The 15,850-nt window shown below is 38.1% G+C and overlaps 1 protein-coding gene across 2 annotated transcripts in view; it reads left to right on the forward strand.

The window, feature by feature from the left end:
- The window catches only part of SIK2 (salt inducible kinase 2), a 132,706-nt gene that overhangs the window by 18,428 nt on the left and 98,428 nt on the right, over positions 1–15,850 (forward strand). For both annotated transcript variants that reach the window (XM_044257790.1, XM_044257791.1), the window contains exons 2-3: positions 1,335–1,451; positions 4,515–4,578. In XM_044257790.1, the coding sequence (XP_044113725.1) occupies positions 1,335–1,451; positions 4,515–4,578 (181 nt within the window). The remainder of the gene's footprint in view (positions 1–1,334; positions 1,452–4,514; positions 4,579–15,850) is intronic.

A 15,850-nucleotide genomic window follows, 5' to 3' on the forward strand; every position in this document is an offset into this window, starting at 1 on the left:
TATTTAAATTTAAATAAATATTGGGGTGGTCCAATAATGTCCTTAATACCAAGTACAATATTGATCGGTCTCCTTATGTAGCAAAGTTTAGCACCTTTTACTTTCTAGAATATTTTGATTATGGAAATAGTATACCATCAAACATAATGAAAATAATTATCACAAAACGTGTGCACTTTACTCTCTAGAGTAGGAACTACCCCCTTTCTTCTTTGGCAGTAAATTGAATTTTATGCATTATACTTAGTAATTTGATTTCCCCTGGGAAGCTTGAGTTCTTCTCTGGGTTACAGTTAATTCAAATCAGGAAATAAGCTGTGGACCGCAAATTAGAAATACAGATTGGTAAGAAATAAACCTTACAGTAGAGCTTAAAGAGGGAAGAGCAAAGGACAAAGCAGCTATAGGAAAGAAAAAAAAAATAATTGTGTAAACAAGAGTCTGAAGAAATTAAGTGAATTGACAAGCTGAGTCCTAAATCCTTAGATACCTTTTAGGAGTACTGAACTATTAAAACACATACAGTAATGGATAATAAAAATTATCTTGAAACAACATAAAACTGAGTTATGTTCAGAATACTTTTCTGTAGACTGTGAAGTACATTTTAGAGTTTCTTCTTCAGTGGTTCATTTGGTTAAGCTTTTGCCTTTGCTCAGGTCATGACCCCAGGGTCCAAGAATTGAGGCCCACATTGGGCTCCCCACTTAGTGGGGAATCATGCTTCTCCCTTTCCCTTTGCCCCTCCTCCCATTTGTGTGTTAATAATATGTGTAAATAAATGAATAAAAACTTAAAAAAAAAAGTTTAATCCAGTTGGTATCTTTCATATGAATTGATTTTAATACTTTAGCCATCCCCTCCCCTCCTCTGAAAGCTATGTCTATATTCTTTGGAAGCTATCACTTGCTTTTCTAGAAAAGCGGTATTTCAGTACAGCAGAACCTGCCTTCTGCTTGGCTGATCAATTATTTACACGTACTTTGCAGCAGGCTGATAACTGGTTGAAGCTTCTGAGCTTTTATTTCTTCAGTTTATAAGTGGAGTAAAACATTACAGTTCTATTAAAAGAGAAATATGTTTTATTAAAGTAGCTCTGCAGAGTTCTTCCCCTTAGCACACTGAAGGCGCTCCTAAACAAAATCACCACAGTGCCTCACATGTGGTGGGTGTCCAAGAAATACTTGCTGAATGAATGAGTGTTAAATTTAAAGTATTTTTGTTGGCCTAGGAACTAACAGGCAAAGTATCTGGTACTGTATATTCAAAAGATTCTTAGCTGGAAGATATTAACTGTTGTATACTGATTGTATTTATTTGTGCCCGGGACACAGGTGGCGATAAAAATAATCGATAAATCTCAGCTGGATGCAGTGAACCTTGAGAAAATCTACCGAGAAGTACAAATAATGAAAATGTTAGACCACCCTCACATCATCAAACTTTATCAGGTAGGATGTAACCATATTCCTCTCTATGCTTCTCACACCATCCTGTTTTCTCTTTTGCATTGTCTTTCTCTTTTATGTTATTTTTTTAGTCCATAAAAAAGGAATAATTATGTAGTTTTTATTAAGCTGAGTACCCGTTTTCTATATTTAAGTAAAAAATTAGGAAATAAAAAACTGGTAGCTTCCTTTTATTTTTTATTTATTTATTTATTTATTTTTAAATAGTATCTCTTCTTTTTTTTTTTTTTTAAAGATTTTTATTTATTCATTTGACAGAGAGAGATCACAAGTAGGCAGAGAGGCAGGCAGAGAGAGAGGAGGAAGCAGGCTCCTTGCTGAGCAGAGAGCCCGATGCGGGACTCAATCCCAGGACCCTGAGATCATGACCTGAGCCGAAGGCAGCGGCTTAACCCACTGAGCCACCCAGGCGCCCGGTAGCTTCCTTTTAAATTGTTTCTCAGACTGTAGGTTATTTAATTAAAAAGTTTGTAGTTATATATTTATGATACTCAAACCTGTTGGCTTTTTGTGGTTGTACCATAAATGAGGATATGGCAGTTTTGCTTATTTAAGAAAATACACTGTTTATGTTTTATGAAATACAATGTTAAAATAGTATATTACTTATAATACTTAGAGTCAAATCTTATATATTTTGTTCAGGTTAGTTTGTCAGATAAAGTAAAGGAGTATTTTTTTAAGAAATCAACTTTATTGAGATAGCATTTTTGTAAAATAAATTGTACCCATTTCAAGTAGAAGCTTTTTTTTTTTTAAAGAAAAACCTTCTCTGGGGTGCCTGGGTGGCACAGTTGGTTAAATGTCTGACTCGTGTTTTCAGCTCAGTCTTGATCTTGGGGGTTGTGGGATCCGGCTCCGTGGCTGGCTCTCTGCTCAGTGCAGAGTCTGTGTAGGGTTCTCTCTCCCTCTCCCTATATCCCCTACCTCCCCACTACCCACTCATGCTCTCTCTCTTTCTCTAAAATAAATACATAAACCTTAAAAAAACGAAGATCTCTGGTTTTTGAAGAGTAATTCATATTAAGGAATGATCATGTAATAACCTTTTTTTTTTAAAACTTCTGTTCCTTAATATGTAGAATTTTTATATTAGAAAACTTTTTTTTAGAAGTGAAGAGGTTCAGGGCACGGGGCAGGACAGAGGGAGAGGTAGAGGGGTACTCCTAAGCAGGCTCCTTGCCCAGTACCAAGCCTATAACAGGGCTTGAAATCACAACCCTGAGATCATAACCTGAGCCAAAATCAAGAGTGCAGTACTAACCATCTGAGCTGCCCGGGTGCCCCTGTCGAAAATCTGTTACAGCACGCTGGCATAGGACTTTGATCTCCATAGTGTGATGCGGGCACATCTAGTGGTATGCTAGACTCTGTCTGTACTGGCTTATAAGAACTGACTGTTAAATTTTCAGATGTTTTGCAAACCAACTAATACCATGTTAGTATCTCAAAATCAGCTATAGTGGGAGTATTTACACCACAGAAAACTGTTTACAGGTCAGGGCCTTTTTTTTTCCCCCCCGCACAGAGAGCTAATACTAGCACATTCCTCTGTGCACTCACAAGGGTTAGCACAAGTGTCTCTTGGTCATAATAAGAAAATATTGACACTTCTATGCTTATTTTTTATATTTAGTTTGTGTGCATTCTGTAATGTATATAGTGTGTTTATACAGTGGTACAAGATGTAATTTGTATCTCTGCTTATGTTCATCTAAACATATGCACACGTGTGTGTATACATGTACATGCATGTGTGATACACGTTTCACTAAACTACTTGTTACTGATAGAGATTTGTAATTAAAAAGGTGTGGAGACCATTGCTATTACCATTAGAATGACAGATCATGGTGTGCCTCTCAAAACAGTTCTAAAACGGCAGAAGGCTTCTTTGGTGGTATTTATATCAGAGTATTTCTCTTTTTAAGCCTTTTTTTTTTTTTTTTTTTTTTTTTGGGTTTGGTAATTCCTAAAGAGGATACTTGTAAGAAACTAATCCACATCCTTATACGTCTGATGAATGATAAGCCAAAAACTAAGATTAAAGCTACCAGGAGTCACAGAATTCCATCTTTATTTGACCTAAGTAAGCAGTTGAATTGATTTGCTGTTTATCTTATTTCGACTCCAGTTGTGAGTAGCTCTCTTTGTTTTCCGACCTGATTGGAAATAGTCCTAAACCTACATGATAGGGCAAAATCAATTTCCAGTCTTTTAGTAGATAATGGTTAAATTTTCCTTGTTATCACATGCCAGTACATAAAAAGATGGTGTTACAGAGAATCTAAAATTCACTCATTTTGTACTTATAAATTCATTTCCTTTTGGTTCAGTATAATTTGAAATATCACATTTGTGACACTAACGTGCTTCCTTTCTGAACCTAGAAAACTGATTTGAATAAAACTGTACAGCAGTGGAGTTACAAAGAAGCTTTTGAACTATTTTTAAAATAATTGTAGTTTGTAACAATATTACAGTAAACAAGGAGGAATATCCTATTTTGCCAGGTGGTCAGGGCTACAGGCCTAATAAACTGAGCTCTGTTTTATTTTTCTCTGTTATTCTTTTTTTTTTTTTCCTCTGTTATTCTTAATCAAAGTCTACCTATAGCACAGGACTAGAAAAGTCCATGAGAAGGTGGTAGAAAGTTGATCTTCAAAACTCCTGTTACCTATATTTGTGTTTTTTAACTTGAATGTGCATAACAGTCACACTTTGGTTTAAAAATTTTTTGTTGAAATGGAAATTCTGTGTCAGTAGGTCTGAGATGAGGCCCATGGTTCTGCATTTCTAACATTTGCCTGGCGGTGCTGCTGCTGGTTCATGGACCACACTTAAACAAGTGAGGACCGAGATTTCTCACAAAAGTGTTAGTAGAAGGGTATTGTCAGTCTTGTAAGCTTAGCCACCTGCTGAATCATTTGTAAATTTGGTATTTTTATTAGTAGTTTTATTTAGTAACTCCATAGGATTTGAATTGCAGTAGACTAGAATTGCAGTCCTTTCCTGTTGGACTAATATGGAATTATTTATCAATAGGTAATGGAGACCAAAAATATGTTGTACCTTGTGACAGAATATGCCAAAAATGGGGAAATTTTTGGTAAGTATTTCTCTATTCTTTAAATTTGTTTTTAATTTGAAACCTTCACTAATTTTCATGAATGAAGTATTTCCTCTTGATTTTCCTGCTTAAGAGTTGGCAACATGAACTAGAAATTTTTAAGCATTAGAATATAATAAAATATTTAGTAAAACAAAGATAAGGAATATAGTTTATTTTCTTGTATTCATGATGTTGATGTGTTAAAGCTATTGCTTAATTCCCTCATCCGTGTGAGAGAGATGGGAGAATTACAGATGGAAGAAACTTGCAGTCATATTGCAAGGGGGGTTTTCTTTCCTTTTGCCTTTCCTTTTATCTTCATTTTTTACCCTTCCTTCCAGGGGAAATACAGTCAACAAATACTTACCGAGTTCGTGCTATGTCTGAGGCATTGCTGTAGGTTTAGGGGATGCAATGGTGACCTAAATAACCTGGTCCCTGCTGTTGTGGCTCATACATTTCACTAAGCTACTGACTATAGCTATGTGGCCCCAGGCAAGTCACTGCAGCCCTGAGGGACTTGGTTTCTTTATCTCTAATAAGGAAAGGTTTTGATTAATTGGTTTCTGTGATCCATTCTAACCCTTACAAAAATTACAAATATTTTGTTCTAGTTTTCATCTCTTTTATTTTCATTCTTGTAGAGTCAGAAGAACGCTGTAGGCCGTCTAACCACTTTCCAGATTTTTAACTTGAACATTTAAATCCAGAATGCTTTTTAAACAGCCTTAGTGAGGAATTATTCATATGCAGTAAATTGCACATATTTAATGTGTACAACTTAATACATTTTCACATACATAACACACACACACGAAAGAAATCATCGCCACCATCAAGATATCCATAATTTTCAAAAGTTTTTTTGTGCCCCTTTTTATTTTTATCTCTCTTGCCCCACCTCACCACCAAGCAACTACTGATTTGTTTTCTGAGTTTGTGTCTTGTAGAGTTTTATATAAATGTGGTCATACAATATATACTCTCTTTTGACAGGGGGGAGGGTCCAGCATTTTTCAGTATAAATATTTTATGATTTATCCATTTTGTTGTATGTATCAGCATATCATTTCTTTTCACTGCTAAGTAGTTTTATTGTAAATGGCTTTCTATTGTATGAATATACCCAGTTTATCCATTCATGTGTTAATAGATATGTGGGTTGCTTTCTGTTTTTGGCTGTTACACATGAATTGCTCTGAACATTCATGTACAGGTCTTTAACTTATAGTCTACCTTCAAGTAACCGTTCACCATGTCACATATAGCATGAATCTTAAAATAGTATACCATTATTTTGCACCTCCTGGCCTTTATGTTTTTGTTATACATTTTACTTATGCCTGTTTTATAAAATACAAAATACAGTATTGTTGCTTTTGTTTAAAAAGTTGATTACGGGGACGCCTGGGTGGCTCAGTTGGTTAGACGACTGCCTTCGGCTCAGGTCATGATCTCGCAGTTCCGGGATCGAGTCCCGCATCGGGCTCCCAGCTCCACGGGGAGTCTGCTTTTCTCTCTGCCCTTCTCCTCACTCATGCTCTCTCTCCCTGTCTCTCTCTCAAATAAATAAATAAAATCTTTTAAAAAAAAATAAAGTTGATTATGTTTTGCAGAGAGTTTTCAATATTTTTTAAAATCTTACATATTTATGAGCAGAATATCATTGCTGCATCCCTAAATGTAGATGCACAATTTCATTTTCATTTCTTTGTGTAGATACATACCTTCATCTGGTTTCATTTTTCTTCCATATGAAGGATTTTCTTTGGCATTTCTTGAAAATCAGGTCTGTTAGTGATGACATCTTTCAGCTTTTGTGTGTCTAAAAAATCTTTGTTTTCAAAAGATATTTGTCCTAGGTATATAATTCTAACTTGGATTTTTTTTCTTTCAGTACTTTAAAGATGTTGCTCTATTCTGTATTTCTGACAAGAAACCTGCTGTCATCTTTTTATTTATTTCTCTGCATATAATGTGTCTTGATTCTCTGGCTGCTTTTATAGTTGTTTATTACTGGTTTCAACAATTTGGTTATGATATGTCTTTGTGTGGTTTTCTTCATGATTCTGTTCTCTGAACTCCCTGGATCGGGGAATGTATAGCTTCCATCAAATCCAGAAAATTCTTGGCCATTATTTTCTTGATCAGTTTTCTGGCCCACCCTCTCATCTTCTTTAGAGACTCCAATTACATGTATATTAGACTGTTTGAAATTGTTCTACAGCTCAGTGATTTTTTTTTTCCCATTTAAAAAGGTTCCTTTGTCTCTCTGTATTTCATTTTGGATAGTTCCTATTTGTAGGTCTTCAAGTCCTAGCATCTTTTCTTCTGCAATGTCTAATTTGCCATTAATCTCATCCAGTGTACCTCTCATCTCAGACATTGCAATTTTCTGCTCTGTAAACTTGATTAAGGTCTTTTTTCTTTCTTTTTTATATCCACTATGTCTTTAGTTATCTTTTTAAAGATCCAGAATACAGTTTTAGTAACTTGAAATGTCCTAATTCTGATCACTCTGTCAGTGCTGAATCAGTTTTGAACTGTTTGTGTTTCTCCCAAGTTTTGGTCAGGTTTTCCTGCTTCTTTACATGCCTACTCGTCTTTGAGTGGATGTCAGGCATTGTTAGTTTTACCTTACTGGTTGTCACATACATTTGTGTTCCTGTACCTCTTCTTGAACTTTGATCTGGGACACAGTTAAGTTACTTGGAAGCAGTTTATATCATTTGATCTTTTATAATTCGAGCAGTGCCCAGTGTAGGTATCATTATTTCCCACTTTGGAGTACTCTACCCAATGCCCCGTGAATTTGGGGCTTTTTTAGCCTGGTCAGTAGGAATAGTCAGTGTTGTTTTTTCTAATCCTTGTAGATGGTTCCTTTTCTGGTCTCAGATAGCTTTTTCATGCACATGTGCGAGTCAGTACTCTCCTGGATGTTCAAGCAGGACCCTCACAGATCAAAGCTTTGTATGTGTGTACCTCTCTCTTCTTTGGTACTGTTTTGCTACCTCTGTTCAGCTTGTTCTCCCTAGACTCTCAGCTCTATTTCCTCAACTCAGGGACATCTGCTGGGCTCTGCCTATGTCTCTCTTCCCTAACCTGTGGCCTACAACCTCTCTCTCAAGGTACTAGTTAAGGGTCCTCATGGGTCTCACTTCACTTATTTCCTGCCTCTCAGGGATCACTCTTCTTTTTTGCCTGATGTTCAGTGTACTGTAAACCAATGTCTCATATATTTTGTCTTTTATTTGTTGTGGGGGTGGTTTTGGGAGGGTAAATTCAATCCTTGTTACTCTATCTTGGTTGAAAACAGAAGTCTCCAATCCTATCAAAATTATCTTTAATTTTAGCTGTTTTAAAAGATAGAATTGAGGATGCCTAGGTGGCTTAGTCCATTAAGCATCTCCCTTCAGCTCAGGCCATGATTCTGGGGTCCTGGGATCAAGTCCTGCATTAGGCTTCTTGCTCAGTGGGGAGTCTGCTGCTCCCCCTGCTTGTGTGCTCTCTCTCCCTCTCTCTGACAATTAAATAAAAATCTTTTCTAAAAATTAACAAAAATAATCATGTATACTTCTGTAGTTTTGAGAATTATATTATTTAAAGTTGAATTCTAAAATAGTTCTGATTTAATCATTTTCTAATTGTATTTCAGAAAAGATACCTTGCCTTTTTAACTTTTTTTTCTTTTTTAATGCTACTGCTTATTTTTTTTTAAGATTTTATTTATTTATTTGACAGACAGAGATCACAAGTAGGCAGAGAGGCAGGCAGAGTGAGAGGGGGAAGCAGGCTCCCTGCTGAGCAGAGAGCCCGATGCGGGGCTCGATCCCAGGACCCTGAGATCATGACCCGAGCCGAAGGCAGAGGCTTTAACCCACTGAGCCACCCAGGCGCCCCTATGCTACTGCTTATTGAGCATATTTAAATTCTCAAGATATTTGTTTAGAATATGTGTTCTTAACTGATGCTACAGTGGAATGGTATGGACTTTGATGCCAAGCAAATCTGGCTTACCATGCTGGCTATACTGTACTGCTTGCATTGCTTGGGCAAGTTTCTTCCTTTCCTTTTCTTCTCTTTCTTTTCCTTTCTCCTTTTTCCTGTCTTCTGTTCTTTTCCTTTTTCTCTCTTTCCTGTTCTTTCTTATATTTGCTCGTTCATTCAGTTTAGTCAGTTTTGCAAGAAATCTTTACTGAAAACGAGTTCCGTGTTACATACTCTTCTGTGTAGTAGGAGTACCACAAAGAAGAAAACAAACAAAAATCCCTGTTATGAATCTTGCATTCTGGTGTGTGGAGGGAGACCATAAAGAAATTAAATGAATTATGTAGTACATTAGGTGTGGTAAGTAGTACAGAGCTAGAACAAGAAAGGGAGGAGTTGGGAGGTAGGTAAGTTTTTTACAGTGTTAAATAGAGCAGTCAGGGAAGGCCACACAGACATTTGAGCAAAGCACAGTCAGATAGATATAAGAGAAAGCACAGTCAGATAGATATGAGAGAAAGAGGGTTGTCCAGGGAGAGGGAAATGTAAATGCAAGGGTCCTGAAGCATCGGTCTGCTTGGTATGTTCAAGGAATAGCAGGGGGGCCAGCATGGACAAAGAGAGGCAGGCAAGAGAGAAGAGCAAGAGTGTGCAGGGAAGAATGGGAGATGAGGTCAGAAAGGCAAATGGCAAGCAGGAGTGGGGAAGATTTGGGGATTTTGTAGGCCATCATAAGGACTTTGGCTCTTACCTTAAATAAAATACGGGAACCCTTTAGAGGGGGTTGAGGAAAGAAGTGATTGCATATAATTTGACATTTTAAAAGCCCCACTCTGGTTGCTTTGTTGAGAATAGGTTGTAGTGAGTGAGGTGGAAACAGACCAGTAAGACACTTGCAGTAGTCCTAGTGAGAGAGGATGGTGGCTTAGCAGGGTATAGCAGTGCACATGGTGCTATGGTCAGACATATGTTGTGAAAGAAGAATCCGTAGAGGGCACCTGGGTGGCTCAGTAGGTTAAGCATCCAACTCCTGATTTCTCCTGAGGTCTTGATCTCTGTCATGACATCAAGCCCCATGTAGGGCTCCATGCTGGGTATGGAGCCTGCTTAAGAATCTCTTTCTCCCTCTGTCCCTCAGCCCCCCTCTTCTGTTTACTCTCTCTCTGTCTCTCTTTAAAAAAGAGAGAGAAAGAAGAATCAGTAGGATTTCTTGATAGATGGAGACCACCTAAGGAGTGAGTGTGATTGGGGAAAAGACCAATGTCCTATCCCTAAGGCACTCAGACATTAAAAGCTTGGGAAAATAGGAGGAGCCAGCAAAGGCGACAAGAGAATGCAGCATTCTGGTAGCCAAGTGAGGAAAGTGTTCTCAGGAGGGTGGTGTGAATTAACATCTGTGTCAGATGGATAGATCAAGAAAGATGAAGACTGACAGTTGACCATTATATTTGGCCATTGGTAAGAGCTGTGTTGGTGGAGTGAGTGGGCCAGAAGCTACATAGAAGGGTTTTAACAGCAAATAAGAGAAGAAAAATGGAGAGGTAGTAGTCCATCCTTATAAGGATTTCTACTGCAAAAAGGGACACTAGAAATAGAGAAGTTAGTTGAGAAGATCAGTGAAGTCAAGAGGTTAAGTCTTTACCCAGTGAAATATTTTTAAAGCTTGAAGCTATAGTTTTATGAGTAAACTAGAAATGGCTATTACTTGTGAGATGTCATTTCTGTGAAAATGGAATATTCTAAATTTTCTTTCTTGCCAAGATTTTTAATGTTAAAGCTTTGGATCACATTGTTTTATAGAAATTGAAATATAATTTTGGGATCTTTATGTGTATGTAGTTTATATTTAACATAAAATATCTAGGGTGCATGTCAAAGATTAGACAGAGTAAGCTGTAGACTCAGGTAGGTACAAGCAAAGAAGAGTCTTGGTAGCCAGCCAGTTTCTGATGTGAAGCCTACAAGGAAGTAAAACAGAAGTGAAAATATGCAGTCCATGGAACATTAATCAAGTAGTGAAAAGTATGTATAAGATTTTAAGTGAATTCTAAACCAAAAATGTTTTAAGTCAGTTGGAGGCTTAGATGAGAACCACATAAATAGTGTTGAACTATGTATTAAGAACTATACATTAAAATTTACATTTTATGTTTATAACCTTGGAATTACTCTTTATTATACTTTACACATATTCCTTTAGTGCCTACTTCATGTTCTGTTCCTTTTTTTTTTAACCTTAGTTTCATATTTAGTTGGCCAGCAAAGCATACCCTGTGTTCTTGAAAAAGAGACTTGAAATTAAATCCTTCTGTTTTCACAGTCATCACCCTGATCTAGGCTTTCATCACCTCATGTCTCAATTATGAAGACCGCATGTTGTACCAATCCCTGTTTCTTTTCCAAGCAAGTACATTTCTGATACAAGTCCTGCTTAAGCTTCCCCAGATACTGTATTTTATTATATTACTACTGTGTTCAGTAACCTTCACCTCCCATTGCCTTTTGGATAAAATCCAAACGCTTGCATTTGCAAGTAGGGTAGCTGCTCTCAGTAAATGATGTGCCCAACTATTCCTCCCAGAAATCTATGGATGACCCTTAGGTGTGGACAACCAAACTTCACATTATGCTATCCATTTAGTAATCAAGTTTTCATCTTTCTTTTTTCTTTTCTTTTTCTTTTTTTTTTTTTTCTGTCTCTCTTTGTCTATAATTTTCTTTCCAAGTTTTTATTTTTAAAAAAGTTAAAAATGTACCAATGTAAAAAGTCAAATAATTCTGCAAGGTTTGTTAGAAACAAGATCTGTTCCCCATCCTCCTCCCCACCCCCATTTCCCTTCCTCAGAAACAACCACTTTCACTTCTCTTAGCTGATGAGATTTACCTCCTTTTCCCTAAGTAAAATGTTTACATCGCTGCTGCTGGCTTTTTCTATTTTAGGCATAATATTTTGAATAATTTTTAAATTCTTTCCCTAGTCCTATCTGTAAGAGGCGTATTTTCTTTTTTTTTTAAATTTATTTGAGAGAGAGAGTGGGTGAGAGGGAGAGCATGAGCCGGTAAGGGCGTGGGAAGGGGGGGAAGAGCAGAGGGAGAGGGAGAATAGACTCCCTGCCCTATTGCAGGGAGCCCGATGCGGGGCTCCATGTGGGGCTCCATGCGGGGCTCCATCCCCAGACTCCAGAATCATGACCTGAGCTGACGACAGATGCTGAGCCACCAGGTGCCCCTGAAAGAGATGTATCTTAAGAGAGGTGTATAAAGAACAATTGTGAGAGACCCTGAGTGTTTGAACGAATGGTTTAGTTTATTTCTTGGAGTGGGCATCTGAGAGCCAAAGGCCGTGATGTGTATAAAGACTTTTTTAAGGAAGGTAAATCGAGCAGGGATATAGTAGTTTGAAATAGAAGAGAAGGAAAGAGGTCATTTAGTAGACTGTTTTAATTGTCTAGAGATAAGAGGTTAAATGCCTAGATTAGATGCTATTTGTTGGAGTCACAAGAAAAGATTTTAAGCAAAAGTCATTTCTAGTTCTAAAAATAACAAGTAATATTTCTTAAGCATTCCCTTTGTGTTGGGTACTATGTGAAGTACTTTTTATGATTTATTTGTTTAGACCTCACAAAAACCTTAGAAGTTAGGCACTGAACGATTCAGCACTTTGTCCAAAGTCACACAGCAGTAAGTGGCAGAGTCTGAATTTGAGCCTTGAAATCCCAGAACCTGTTTGTTAATAATTTACTCTACCACCTCTCAGGAGTTCTTACTGTCAAGAGGAGAATGTCAAGAGTTAGGATATAAAGCAAACATGATTAAAGAATATTTGCGATGTGGTTGACAGCAATAGAGAGTTCTGGTTCCCAACTAGAAAAATACAAATTAGATTTTAAGTGTGGTGTTGGAGATAACAGCGGGACATTTATTTTGATATGACCTCTTGGCAGTTAAAGATATGAAAGCAGACACCTTCAAAAGAGAACTTAAATTCAGCAATAAAAAAACTACCCCCCAAGTTTAACAATGGACAAAAGACTGGAACCAGACACTTCACAAAAGAAGATACATAAATGGCCAAATAAATGCATGAAAATTACTCATTGTTATTAGTCATCAGAGAAATATAAACTAAAAACTACAATGAGATAACGTAACATTATCAACCTAAATGGTTAAAATTTAAAAGGCAGGTAGTACTAAATGCTAATGAGATTATGAGCTAGTATTCTTACACACTGCTGGTGGGAGTGCAACATGGTGTAGCCGTTTGAGAGAACTGTTTCTCAGTTTCTTACCAAGTTTAATGGACATCTGCCTGTTACCTAGCTATTCAGTGCCTAGGTATTTACCCAAGGAAAGTGAAAACAAATGTCCATAAAACAACTTGTAGAGTGGGGCACCTGGGTGACTCAGTGGGTTAAGCCACTGCCTTCGACTCAGGTCATGATCTCAGGGTCTTCCTGGGATCGAGCCCCACATCGGGCTCTCTGCTCAGTGGGGAGCCTGCATCCGCCTCTGTCTCTGCCTGCCTCTCTGCCTACTTGTGATCTCTCTCTCTCTGTCAAATAAATAAAATCTTTAAGAAGATTTTATTTATTTGACAGAGAGAGAGAGATCTTATAGATCTTATAGATCTTACCTATATAGTAATGTTTGTAGCAGTTTCTTCATAGGCAGGAACTACCCAAATATTCATCAACAGAATGTATCCAAAGCGCACTGTGGTTTAGCAGTAGAAGGGAAGACAACAGTAGAAAGGAAGGAACTACTCACACCTGCAGCAATATAAACAGATCTTACACATGTTATGCCTGGTGAAAGAAGCTAGACACGAAAAAGTATATACTGTATGGATATATTTATGTGAAGTTCTAGAATAGGCAGTGCAAATACATAGTCATAGAAATTGGAAAGTGGTTGTCTCTTTTCACTCTTTCTGAGGTTGGGAAGAATTGACTGGTGGCCAAAGGAAACTATCTTGGGTGATGGGAAATGTTTTTTATTATTATTTTGAGTGGTGGTTATAGAGAGCGTACAATTTTCAGATCTCATCTAAGTAACCACCTAAGAATTTGCATTTTATTATATGTAAATTAAACCTCAGTAAATCCTTTTCTGTAAGAGAAAATTTATTAGTAAGAGTATAGAGTTGAGATTATCTGCATAGAAGTGATGAGTAAAGCTGTAATTAGTAATGAAATCTCAGTGAGAAGGCAGCTAAAAAATGAGTTTTGATTATGCCTTCTTTAGAAGTGGAGAAGTGTAGTTGGTGGAGTAGAATCTTGGGCTGTAACGACAGTTTCTGTCCTGATCAGACAAAGGGGGAGACAGTTTGGAGTGTGGGGGCTATGTATTGGATTATCAGTAGATCACCACTAACTTTGAAGAGAATACTTTTCAATACACTGGGAGATAAAGCCAGATTTCAAGAAGTTAATAGACACGTGGATAGTGAGGATGGGAAGAAAAGTATTATAATAAAAGTATTTGGGAGGTTTTCAAGGTGGAAGGAAGGGTGGAAGGAGAGACTTGAGGGATAACCAGGTCTGTAGAATTCAGTATTGTGTCAAGGTTTTGGTTTTGGTGGTGGTCTTGGTGTTTGAGGAAGCTGGAAAAGAAAAGAATATAGGCAGCAAATGAGATGGTTGGTGAAACAAGCTCCCAGAGCAGACGAGATCCTGGAATCAAAAGCACAGAGGGAACGGTTAGCTTAGAGAGTTCGTCCTTCTCGGAGCAGGTAGCGCACAGCTGCAGCTCCCCTGAGGGTGAGAGCTGGTGCCGAGGACACGGCTGAGGATGCAGCTTTGGGGTAAAATAGAAGCAAGATTATTTTGTTAATATAGATTTAATTCATTATGTAATGTAGCAGATGAGACATCAGGGAAAGAGCAGTACATTAGACACCGTAGTGCGGGGAAAGGTTTCGAACAGCTGGTTGTGCTCATGTGATAGTCAAGGGATGAATAAAAGCATCCGTAATTAGCAGGGAGGGAGTTCACGGTAGACTCACAGTCATCCGTGCTTTCCATCCCAGGAGGAGAAAAAGGAGGACAGTAAGAATGACCCAGGTTGGGGACTGAAACAGTAGAAGGTCAAATGCATGTAGGAGTTGCTGTGGCCAGAGAGGTCAGAGCTGAAATGGCTGACCGGGAGCTCCAAGCTCAGGAGGGTGGTACATGAAGCAGCAAAGGGGTCTCATGAGCTGAGAGGTAAGACCGCGGAGCAGCGAAGGATATGAGGGTGAAGTTCTTTCAGGAAAACAGTGTTCATATATGGAAACCAGACTCCTAACCTGGAGCCAGTACATAACTTCCCAGCAGCTTGCCACTTTCCAGTTCTCTTCTGCTCCTGGCACTGGTTACCCTAACCATGCCCTGCGAATTCAGGAAAGGTCGTGGGTCTTTGCACTCCTCTCACCTGCTGCTGCTTTGCATAGAGAGAGGTTTCCTGTGCCATCTGGTTCTCGTGCTCCATCGGACTCGCTTTACACCCAAAGAGTGATTTAGGCGGCCTGCGGGGAATGTGTCTATGGCACGTGAATCATGCCTTCTGAGGTCATGGCGACCATGCCCTTTCCTTCTGTTCGGTTCATTAGATCGCACCTCATTTTATAAACAGTTGATTATACCTTTAAAGAATTTACCTTGATTATGCCTTTAAAGAATAATTCTGAGATATAAATAAGAAAAAGAACTAATCAGAAAATGTATTCAAGAGTAGAAAATACTCATGGGAGGTAGAGAAGGAAATAGCTAGCAGGCAGTAGGGCCTAAGAACTTCAGATTTGGCTCTAAGCATTCTAGCTGTCAGGGTAAAAAAGAGATACAGTTATTTACAGAATTTTTTCTAAGGGAAAGACCTCTATTCCACAAAGCAAAACTTTTCTTGTTAGTAAATTTTTCCTTTGGGTTTCTTATAAGAGATACGATGTAAGCATCTTTATAAAACAAAAATTCGACTGAAACTGTTTAAACTTTACAGGGGCTTCCATTGTTTTGGGAATAGGAATCCAGGATTCTTGCGGCGCCTATGTGGCTCAGTGGGTTAAAGCCTCTGCCTTTGGCTTAGGTCATGATCTCAGGATCCTGGAATCGAGCCCCCCATCGGGCTCTCTGCTCAGAGGGAAACCTGCTTCCCCCCTCTCTCTACCTGCCTCTGTGCCTACTTGTGATCTCTGTCAAATAAATAAATAAAATCTTTAAAAAAAAAAAAAGAAGAAGAAGAAGAAGAAGGAGAGGAAGAAATCCAGGACTTATCAAGGCCAACAAGCATGATTACACTCCAC

The sequence above is a fragment of the Neovison vison genome, chromosome 7, assembly GCF_020171115.1.
Source record: "Neovison vison isolate M4711 chromosome 7, ASM_NN_V1, whole genome shotgun sequence".
NCBI lineage: Eukaryota > Metazoa > Chordata > Mammalia > Carnivora > Mustelidae > Neogale > Neogale vison.